Below are 11556 nucleotides of genomic sequence, written 5' to 3' on the forward strand. Positions count from 1 at the left end.
TGTTTGACAACACATATTGAGCCCATAACTGACGCCTACTGACAGCCCATGGCACCAACAGCATCTTGGTGTGGGGTTGGCAGTGCCGCTGAGCCCTTACCCATATCAAGGTCACTGCTTCTGCTCTGGATGGAGCTCTGCCCTCCGGCACATGCTGCCCCAGGAAGCTTCTGCCTGAGCACGTCACAAGCCGCAGCCGCTCTGCCCCACTCCTTACATAAGATGGGAGTGAAGTTTCTACTATTAGAAACAGTTAGTGGCACAGCAAGCTGGGACACTGCTGATCACAGCACGCAGCACAGGAATGGCTGCTAGCAGTGGGATTACAACTACAGCTATTTTAATTCAGGGAGAAGCATCAGGCAGGTCGAGATGTACCAATAGAAACAGCAGTTCGGAGGTGGTTTCTGTTTTTTGTTTTTAATCCCTATCAGTGGTGCCCTGGACAGCAGTGCTCCAGAAGAGAGCCAAAGGGGAGAACATCACCCCCAGCCTGACAGACATCCACAGCCGAGTTGGAAATTTCGGTAGGAGCCTGTGGAGGGCAGTGCTGTGTTGCTGGGGATAGTGCACAGAATAGCTCAAAGATGCCAGCTGCTAAGGTAATACTTTATTTATTATTTTTTTCTCCTTTGAACCTGGAATCTGCAGATGCCAAAGCTGCCATCCTTCAAGCAGTGAAGATGCCCCATTTCTGCACCTGTCATCTCTATTTGCATACCCTTAGGATGTGGGCAGGTGCTGTTGCCTGAGCCATGCAGCTCTGACAAGGGAGGCTGGGGGAAGCAGGATGGAGCTGAGGTCAGCACCGAATTCCTCCCCCAAGGAAAGATATGGCCTTGGGAACACATGTGGATTGGTTGTTCCTCAGCCCAACTCTAGCATCTCGCAAGCAGAAGCTGATCCCCTCCAGCCCACTACAGAGAAGCTGCTGAGCTCCACCAAAAAAGCCAGCCATAAACAGAGGCATCAGGCAAGGCAGAGCAGTGGAAGAGTGCTAAGGCTTGGGCTCTCCCCAGCCAGCCAAGCAGCACTGCAGTGTGGGGCAGGAGGTCCTGTAGCTGGCAGAGCCATGGCTACAGCGAGGGCTGCACGTGCCAGAACCCTCTGTCTGGCATCTTTCCCAAATCATAAATTCTCTTTAAAAACAAACAAACAAACAACAACAACAAAAAACTCCCAGAAAATAAAACAAAAAATATCAGGCAGCATAATCTTAATTATACATTCTGCTTTTCTCTTCACTCCAAAATAATGGAAATGGCATTAACATAGTGCTGCACTGAGTATGTACCCATGCGGGGGCCAAGGGACTGCCTCTGCTTTCCACAAGGCAGGGGCACAGCCTCTGGCAAAGCAGAGCAGGGCTTAAGCAGTGAGCAGGAGCAATGAACTTCTGCTGTTCCCTGCTGCTTGAGCGTGGGCAAAATAAAAGACCATAATATATGATGCAGTCAGCCAAGAAAGCAATATTGCTCTGCCATGTGCACGCTCTATACTGAGACGCGTCCAGGATCTCATTTCAAAATTCCCATAGGTGCCTCATTTAAACCATCAGCCATAACCTGCTTCTCATTTTCAATACCACTTGGTATTAGAGCTGCAGTGAACTGCTGGTGAGAGATTCTAATTCCTGCAAACAAGCCCCTGTAGGCTTGCAAGGAAAACAGAGAGTTCCCCTCTCAGTTGCCTGCTAGGCTCCCATCTGGCTGTTTTAACTCTGCTATTGCTTTTAAATGCGCCTGTTTCTGCACACGAGGCTTTCAGTTCTACCTCAAGAGACTCCAGGATTCTCTTAGCATCAGATTTTGGCCAAAATGTAAAGACATAGATTGGGTCTTCTTAACAAAAAGGAATATCAGGTTTCAAATTACAGTATCTGAAAGATTAATTTCACTCGCATGATCATTTCCCTGTGAACTACACTTCTTTCCATCTGGATTTTTCCATCAGGAGGACAAAGAGCCATAGTGTGAAGTACTACCTGTGAGAGGAGAGCAAGGATGGGGGAAAAGATGACTGCAGAGTAGCTCAATCAGAGAAAAGAGATGGAAAAACAGGATAGCCAGCAATTTAAAATGCTTCAGCAGGCCTATTTTTGTTTGTTTTTCATGTGAATTATATTCTGATCTCATGCTTTGGTATTGCAAACCACCTAACTCACTGGGTTTTGTTTCAGTGAGTTCAGGATATTTGGCTGCAGGAGTTTTCAGGGTCATGTTACTGTTACCCAGTGTTTGCCTTATCATGGCAACCACAGGTCCACCCCAAACCAGCATTCTTGATGTTCCTGAGGCCACAACTGACTCATGTCACTGAAAGACATCTGTCACTCCCCAGGCTGTCACTACAGCCACCAGCAGGGCCTTGCCAGCTGGGAAGGTGCAGGGAATATGGTGGTGGTGGGACAGGACGTGGGGCCCAGCTGCTGCCCTGTGGTGGGCTCCTCTTTGGAATTGGGATAGTTCCACTTCTGCAGTTCAGTTTTAGCCTTAGAAGGCATGGTAATACTACAGCAAAATGGCCTTCCCCATGCTGCAGGAGTGAAAATGAAAGATAGTTTGTGTGTGTGTGTGTTTAATCATACAAAACATGCTTTCCTCAACCAGGAACATGCCACTTTGTCTTGTTTTCAAATTATAAATGATTTTATACAATGAGAAGCTTAAATTCCAAAACAAAAGTCATTTTTTAATAGAAAAAAAAAAAGGGAAATGGCCTTCTTTTTCCTTTTGAGACACCAAAATGAACTATATCAAATCCTCAAATCCTCAACATCAGAGGGTTTCCTTTTCTCTCTCTCTTTTTCTTTTTTTCTTCTTTTTTTTTTTTTTTTTTTTTTTTTTTCTTCCCCCTCAGAATTTTGATGTTTTCTTAGGCTGGAATCTGCAAGTCCAACTCAAATCTATTAAATGCTTTGGACAATTCAAGTCAGTGGAAGCTGTGCATATTTTTTTCTTTGCCAGTAAAAAAAGCCCCAAAACTGCATTAGAAAATGGCAATCTATTTCTAGCATTGGGATTAAAAACAAACAACAGAAAAATCCCTTGCAGACTGAAGTACTCAAAGGAGCAGAATAACATTAGTTGAGATACAAACCTCCGCAAGAAGCACAGCTGAGATGCAGAGCCCAGCAAGACCTGTCAGGATGCACCCTGTTGCTCTGGATGCTTGGTGACTGATGGTTAACTTCAGAAGGGTTTCAAAGTGTTTGCCTCCTTGCCTTCTCCCCATGAAGCAAGGAGGTTAATCCACCTGGATTGCCTTCAGAAGCTCTATCCATTCTCAAGTGTCTCTAGTATGTAAGGGGAAAAAAAACAGAAAGATAAAAACACAGAATATAATGAGATGGCCTTAGGTACTTCCAGGCTGCAGCTCCAAAAGAGAAGCAATGCTTGCTAATTTGCATGGACTAGACCTCTGCAGAAGGCATTAGTGAGCTTGTAAGACAGATTTTTCCACCCATCACAGAGGATCCTGCCATCCTGCTGTCTGTTTCCACTCAGAGCAGCTTCTCTGAGCCACATGGAGGGGGAAGCATAGAGAAATGTGATCTGTGGCAGCACTTCTGCTAACTTTGCAGTATCTCAAAGTAGAAGGGGGCAGGGAGGAAACCCTGAGCTAAGTCCCTGGTCCTCAATTAAAAAATTCATATTACTTTTCTCATTAGTCCAATCACCTGGTATAGTTATTTCCAAGTTTCTCCTGAAGGCCCCATGGAGTAATTCAGTTTCAAGGCCAGCACAGCAGGGAGAGAGCAGAGTGGCTGGGAGGAGTCATGCTGCGCGTTGACATGAGGAGCTCACTTCTCTGGAATTAGTCATGGGAAGCAAATCATGCTAATGTGTTTCAGGGGAAGAGGACTGCTGTATGAAAGAGATCTCTGTTGCAAAGCACCTTGCTGGCTGCAGTGGCTGGAGTCGCTTGCTGAGTTCCACCATTACCAAAAGATCTTAACTCTAGCAGGTCAAGAGAACCACTGCAAAGTCAGGCCCAGAACAAGAGGCTTGGCAACGTCATCTCTTTTTCTCTCTCCATTGCCTTAACAAGCTGACATAATACAACAGAAGTTAAAAGCAATGAGGGCTACAACAACTGAAAGCATAGGAACCATCTGCTTACCTTCACAACTTCAGCTTTTTAATACCTGCAGTGACTGAGACTCATCCACCCTCCTTGAAAAATAGCCCACGGCCTTCTGAATCTCCTGATGTAGAGCTTCTGTTATCTTTCTCTTGCTTTCCTCTACTGCTTCAGCTTAACGTTCTGTGCTAGTGGAAGTACAAACAGATCACAGTGATACTGGCAGTAGCTCTTGAGCACAGGGCACAACTCCTGCAAGAAAGTAAGACTTGTGAAGTAACAATACCTTTTTTTGGGGGCTATTCTTCATGCTAATCTGTACTGGGAGTGTAGCATAATCTTTTACTAAAGCTCTCAGTGTTCTGTGCCCTGGAAAAATGGTAGGCTTTCATCCATATATTACTTCCCTACTTTCCTGAGTTACTCATATTTAGTTCTCTTCCTTCATCATGAAAGGTAAAACCAGTCAATGTTTTTCCATCTCTCCCACCAATTTTTTTTTCTGTGCTTTTCGTATTTTGCTTATTAAGTAGTTACCCTAGGGAGACTCCCTTTATATTGGAATGCACAAAAAGCTGTAACTGCTTTTAACATCTGTGGGGAGGAGGAGAAAGAGGGGAGCAGGGGAAGCAAGCCACAGAAATATATGTGGTGTGATCAATATTATGCCTTGCATCACTGTAGTAATCTTCCTATAAGCATTCTTGCTTATGTCCCACATCAGCCTACACTCTTTAAAATAAGGTACCCAGCTGTTAAGACAAAGTCATTGGTAGTGCTTTATGAGCAACATCCATCTGACTGATGCTGCAGTGGGGCAAGGGACAGATTAGATGGCTTCTAAAGGTGTACCAGGGACTTCCAAGAGTTGCTGAGAAAATAAACCAAAACTCTAGATTGAGGCATTCCGGTATTACAGCGCAAGCTGACGTCACATAACCTTTTGCAGAACAAGCACAGGCCACCCATCTCACAATGGGAACAAGTTCTCATGTGGCTCCCACACTGACTATGGCTTTAGTACCAACAACCAACCAACCAAACCTCATCAGTGTTCTCTGGAGGTGAAAACAGCAATTCCAGACAGTGAGATCCTGGCAGGAGGAATGCTCCTGAAGTCTCAGGGAAGGGCTTCCTTGGATGTCTTTGAACTCTTGCTCTTGATGGCATTCTGCCTCTGTCTGGACTGAGCCTCCTGGGTCTAAAGCAGGAAACAGTGCTGCAAAAGGGGCCCACATATTCCACGGCAGGATCTGTAAAAAAGCAAAGCAGTCCTAGATGGGATTTTTAACATGGCAACAAAGACAGGACTTTCAGCTTTATAATTTTCCTAAATTCAGATGCTCTTTCTTCTTCATATTGCAGGTAAGTGTCCTCTCCTTTAGATAAGAGAAACAGCCTCTCTTTGGTGGCAAAATAGATATCATATTATTTATACAAAGTGGAACAGCTCCCAGAAGAGAGGCTGAGGCAGACAAGGCACAAGCGGACCAGTATAGATGAGGAATATTCACCTGAGATACAGGAAAAAATGGCTCCAATTTCTATTTAGAGGCATATATGCATGTGCACTTGTGTATGTGTATAAATGCATCCCTATAAATGAAAGATTAGTTACACACACCTAGGGCATTTTATTTATGTATGCACATGCACTATGTAAATATATGTCTTATAGACATCCTAAGATTCCCACCTTGGCCTAGAAGCCTTGTGAGCCAGTTCAATGTCTCGTTCATTCAAAAACCTGCAGTTCTAGTTAACAAGAAGTGAGTGTGTGCAAACAATTCTGCAACTCTCCAGCATAAAATACCGGACTTTTCCCGTATTACACTCATCAGCACTGCAGTAACAGCAATAATACCTGCACCTATGAGGGTCAGTCAGCACTGTGCTGGAGTGGCAAAGGACATTTTTTTTCAACAGCCTTACTTGACAAGAAATTAAATCATATCATCTTATGCTGCTGCTCTCTCAGGGGATGAATTACACGCCTGTAGAGTTGTACCACAGAGTCAGCCCTGCTCTCTGGATGCCTTCAGCAACACCTGCAGGCCCTACTGCACACACCAGTTATAATAATGTAATGCTGTTTGGAGGGTAATGAGCATGACTGCTTCATGGGGAATATTATTTCTGTATGAAATAATTCCTCTTAATTCATTTCAGAAAAGCTGTCTCTGATACAACCTGAGTGTGTGCAAGAGAGGAGCAAGATGCTTCACACCAGAGACAATTCCTTTCCGAGCAGCAGCGCAGGGGGCACAGCATCCTACGAAACACCAGCACTAGCAGACCTCCAGCGACTGATTTGGTTCAGAGGAGGGTCTGATAACCATGTGGACCAAGTCTGGCCAAATATTTACCTGGGAGATGCGTAAGAACATATGGTCCTATTATTAAGATGTTATTGGACTCTGGGAGGAGGAGGAAGGGAAGTGGTACACCGGGGACCAGTTATTGGGTCTGCAGGAATGTTTTTAACAGCACAAGCTTCCAAAACTGATAACACTGAGGTGTTTAAATGTCATGAAAAATATGATGGACAAAAGGTTAATTTATAGTTTGCTTGAGGTTCTTTTTTTTCTGTATTCTGTGGGGCACAGCAGATTTTGGTGAGGTAAGAAGTATCCGTATTGTAGCCAAAAGTCTTTAAAGAACTCATCCTAAACTGGTGTCAACTGTGGGAAGTGTTGTCTACCCTGGAAACTGCTCTCAGGCAGCAGACGAGATCACAGCAGCACAGTAGCCCTCAGAGTCAAACACAAGGCTGGCAGGATCAGGAGCCAGGTGGAAACTGACCCAAATTAGTTATGTAGCACACATTTTGGTATTCCAAATCCAAACTTGCTTTCCAAGATAGTAAAACTGAAAATATTGAATAAGAATTTCTCTGCTGGGAGATATGTTCACCTAATAGCATCCCACAGACAAGCTTGTGTTCATGCTGCTTCCCGTACTACCACGTTGCATTTTCATTTGCACAAGGCTGAAGACCATGTGCTTCTCTGTAAGCAAGCTGCAATCCCTGCATCCTTCTCTAGAGGGAGCAGGACCTAACGTTAAATGGTGGTGTTTTAACAGAATGTTAGGTATAATGCCAGTGAACCTTCGTGTCTTCCAACAGGTGGGCTGCTCGGAGTATAACTACTATTCAAAGTCTCAACATAACTCATATCCTTAATGCAGCAGATGGGCCATATAACATCAACACAGGAGCCAAATATTACAAAGATCTGCAAATAGAGTACCTCGGAATAGAAGCATTTGATGATCCTTCCTTTGATTTAAGTATCTTCTTCTACGATGCTGCCAATTTCATAAGCAAAGCATTAAACACTTCAGGAGGTAAGAGGGAGGCACTGAGAAGCTTTGGGGGGAAGTTTCACATGAGCCAAATGGTTTCTCCATGCACTAGCAGCAAAGCTCAGGCTGAGCATAGTATTTGAGGACATGGGCAAGGAGGTTGGGGGGGAGAGTGGGGTGGTAGAGAGGCTGAGAGGCTGCTCCAGGCATGGCAGGAACCAGACTGTGACCAGGTTTTGGGGAGCCAGGCAATGCAGCTGCACCAGCCCAGGGGCCAACACCAGGAGAGGAGCATGGGGGCAAGATTATAGCACTGCAGGGCTTTTAACCTGCCGAAATTGCCTTCTGGCACAGTCTGAGGGTCTGCCCTTGCATCCCAGACAGGCTCCATCCTGGGGACACTGGGCCTGTGTGGCATAACAGCTCTGCTCCCACTCCCTGCCGGCACCTGCAAGTGCTGGCTGAAACGCTTCACATGCCTAAACGCTTCACAACTGGAGCCTGGGCCGGGTGTCCATTAAAGCTAGAGAAGCAGCACAAGTTAATGAACTAAGTCAAAAGCTATGAGTCTGACCCGCAGCCTGCTGAATTTTTGTCAGCAGAGTTTGGATTATGGCCTAGTTATCATAATTTCCATTTGTTCCAGAGTTTGCTCTGACTCCGACTGGCTGTGAGATCTGACTGCTTTCACTCGAAGTGCTTTATTAAATCCCTAGTTATAGCTCACACTGGGCTGCTGAGGCACAGTAAATTATGAGACCGTTTTTACAGGCAGACTATCCTACAGAGTTTATGGAACTTGTCAATGATCACAGTCAGGGCTGGGCCAAAGTTTTCTGCCATAACCGTTTCTTTTTTCCACAGAAAATTACACTAATGAGTTCTGTCACAGAAAGCTTCTCCTCTGACAGGAAAAATAAATAAATAAATAATAATAAGCTATTTTAATCTGGAAACAAATACCTGAGAACCCAGAAGGCTTGGATGAGAACTGGATTGGGAGCAGAGAATCTAGCCTAGGTTCCTTTGCCCCACTCTGCTGCATAGTTAGAGCTTTCCTATAGCATAATGGCCAGCAGATCCCCCCCTAAACTAGATGCAAGTGCTCAGTGTGAAGTACCACCTTGCCTGAGATCTACAGCACAATCTCAGGCACAAATAAATGAGTATGCACCAATCATCATGGCTGTTCTGTCAGCTTGTTTCTGGCAGTATCTGTCCCACCTGCATTCTTCTCTCTTCAGAAATGCCTCAGCCTGCTCACCTTGCCGCATCTCTTCCTTTCGCAGGTAAAGTGTTTGTTCACTGTGCCATGGGGGTGAGCCGCTCTGCAACATTAGTGCTCGCCTTTTTGATGATCCATGAAAAAATGACGCTCGTGGACGCTCTGAAAATGGTGGGTTCTCACAGAGACATCTGCCCAAACACAGGGTTCCTCAGCCAGCTGCGAGAACTGGACATTAAATTAAGCGAAGAGAGGAAAGGAATCAGACAACCTGCTAGCAAAGCACTGTAAAACAGCATCATTAAAAGAGAGGGGACAAAACATTACTTGAATTTCCTGGATCTCTTTGAAATGAATTGCATTTGCAAACTAAGGATATAAATTTAAGATATACTAATCGTATGTACTAAAAATACATTTCACCTGACCTTCCGGTTTTGCAGAGCCACCTTAGCTTACACTTACTGTTGGTTGTATATTTTATCCTTCCTTCTCCACCTTAAAACATTGCTCTCTGTTGGTTAAAAAAAAAAAAAAGAAAAGATATCAGGTTCCACTTCAGAAATAGCTGCATTTCAGCAATGAGTGAAGCTCATATCACTTTATGAAGTGTTAGGCCATTTGAGGTGAAAGATGCTGAATTATTTATGCTACAATAATGCTTAGAAGTTTTCTTACGAATCAGCCGCCCCCCATCCCCTTCGCTCTATGTATCCAAAACGGTTTGTATTTTGAGACCTGAATCTGACTCTGGTTAGTTCTTGCTTTTACAATTGGTGAAGCCTGTGAGCCTGGGGGGGAGTAAAGGGGCTGCTTAGAGGCAGAGCAGCTGCCACTCATACAGAAACATTCCCAAGTCTACACTGATTTCCCCTTCCCTGTTCATTGGATTGGTTTGATTTTTTTTTTTCTTTTTTTATTATTATTATTTTTTTCCCTCAATGAAAATATCTTTCTTCAAGAGGGCATTCAAATACTATTCATCTTCCCTAAGAAAATTCATCCAGGACATGCTGTGTAACATGCTTTTGAAAAGGAAGGTAGATTCCCAGCTGAGGCTCCCAATAGCCACATGGGCAGTGGGAGTGGAAGCATGAAGGCATTTGACAACAAAGCTCACTGGATCCCAAGTCTCTCTGGCAGTTCAACATTACAAAACTCATGATTTTCTTTCTCAAAAATAAGGCCATTAGCATTGCAACATCATGTTCTGAGGCATTTGCTTTTATGAGAAGACTCAAGTGAAAACTGAAGGGAGACAGGAATGGCAAGGCAAGTGCTGACAGACATCAGACTTTCATCTCTGTGTCTCTGGGCCACCATAGCAGCACTCAATAGCTACTGTCATCTGATGGATCAGTGCTGCCTGGAAACTATGAGAGCCACATCTGGCTCTCGGTTCCCAGCGGACAAACACCCGCAGCACAAAGCCAGCTTGGGGATGGCAGCTGTTTGCATTCCTGCTACCACACTCTGGAACGCAGAAGCATGGATGCTGCCCACTGTGGCAAGCCAGCTGCTCAAGAGCAGCAAAGCAATAAAGAAAAACATGCATTGCCATTCCCAGTGCTGTTTTCAAGACAGATTCCTGCCTCCACAAAGGGCTACTCAGCACCTTTTAAAATTCTCTATGGTCATAACTACATCTGCTATGTAGAGCTTGATACTGAGGCCCAGGTCTCATGCTGTGAGTGCAGAGGGCATTAGTTCCCTGAGTAAAGAAACCTGCTCTTGGGCTGTGGGGCTGCTATGCAGGTCATCTTAAAAGCATGCTTTAGACCCAAACCAAAGGTAATACAAATATCTCCATAACCAATTAGCTTAGATTGAAAATAATAATAATAATAATAATAATAATAATAATAATAATAATAATAGTAATAATAATAATAGGCTTCAATTTGCAGAACGAGCAGCAAAATAAGTAAAATATAATTAAAAGATTAAAAGACCGGGATGCCCAAGGAACAAAAGTCTCCTCGGCCCAGCTCCCGGCCCCACGCACGCCCCCAGCAGCACAGCCCACGACTGCCGTGCCCCCGCTCCCTCCCGCAGCCACCAGGTGGCGACCTCGGAGCGGCGCGGCGGAACGGAGCGGGGCACGGCAGCGGGCGGTACGCGGCCGCCCCCGGCTGCCGGCCCGCGAGCACCGAGCCGTGGTCCCGACCCGGCCGCTTTGTTCCGGCGGTGGAGGAAAACCCGGGGGCGAAGTAGCGGCCGTCCCGCAGGCGCCCTGCCCAGCGTGGGAGGCCCGGGCGCGACCCACGCGTAGGAAAACCCCGCGGTCGTGCTGCCCTGCCTGCCCCAGCCGGAGCTTCTCTGCCCACCGCCCCACGCTGCCAACTCTCAGCGTCCGGCTCTGCCCGCTCATTGCCTCCCTCCGGCTGATGCCTGTGGGTCCAAAGAGGGTGGGGGATGATGGTTTATAATTAACACAATTAAAAATAGACTTTGAATAAACCAAAGGCAGAGAGGCTGCGGTGTGACTGTTACGGTAGAAGGGAAACTAGGGGCATTGCTCACACAAAGATAAACCGAGGCACGGCCGCGCTGGAGCTTCTATGACCAGGCAAGTACCTTGAGCTTGTTTGCCAGCTTGCCAGCCTGCCACACACCCAGCAGCACGCCTCGGGCCTCGGCCCCACCAGCAGCGAGCGGGAGGCAGGGGTGGGGTGAGACCGGGTCACTGCTGCTGGCCTTACACCCCGGGGTTTGTGACATGCTGGGTGGCTGTCCTGTTGGAGGCCCAGCATGTGAAACCAGCACTGAGTAAGATGCTTAAATGCAGGGCTTTTTTCTTTTAGTTATAAACACCGGTCCAGCTTGTACTTAAATTTCCTAAAGATCTGTCTAATAGCCATGAAGCACTATAGATGGGTTTCCTACTGCTGTGCAAGTGATATCCACAAGAGTCTTCCTTGGGAAAGGAAAAACTGGCCAAC

At 45.8% G+C, this 11556-nt stretch overlaps 1 protein-coding gene across 1 annotated transcript; it reads left to right on the forward strand.

The window, feature by feature from the left end:
• The first annotated feature begins 255 nt into the window (after positions 1 to 255).
• On the forward strand, positions 256 to 9084 carry LOC140254248 (dual specificity protein phosphatase 13B-like). The gene is made up of 4 exons (XM_072340639.1): positions 256 to 602; positions 6253 to 6460; positions 7211 to 7431; positions 8679 to 9084. Exons 2-4 carry the CDS (start codon positions 6300 to 6302, stop codon positions 8903 to 8905), a joined length of 609 nt encoding a protein of 202 aa, XP_072196740.1. The 5' UTR covers positions 256 to 602; positions 6253 to 6299; the 3' UTR covers positions 8906 to 9084.
• The last annotated feature ends 2472 nt before the right edge of the window (positions 9085 to 11556 follow it).

Source organism: Excalfactoria chinensis, chromosome 6 (genome assembly GCF_039878825.1).
Source record: "Excalfactoria chinensis isolate bCotChi1 chromosome 6, bCotChi1.hap2, whole genome shotgun sequence".
Taxonomy (NCBI): domain Eukaryota; kingdom Metazoa; phylum Chordata; class Aves; order Galliformes; family Phasianidae; genus Excalfactoria; species Excalfactoria chinensis.

Bases quoted from the DNA above. Each gene is read 5' to 3' on its own strand.
- LOC140254248 (XM_072340639.1), top strand. From the start codon at position 6,300: ATGCTTCACACCAGAGACAATTCCTTTCCGAGCAGCAGCGCAGGGGGC. The intron at 6,461-7,210 runs GTAAGAACATAT...GTCTTCCAACAG, and splicing joins AATATTTACCTGGGAGATGC to GTGGGCTGCTCGGAGTATAA. The intron at 7,432-8,678 runs GTAAGAGGGAGG...TTCCTTTCGCAG, and splicing joins AGCATTAAACACTTCAGGAG to GTAAAGTGTTTGTTCACTGT.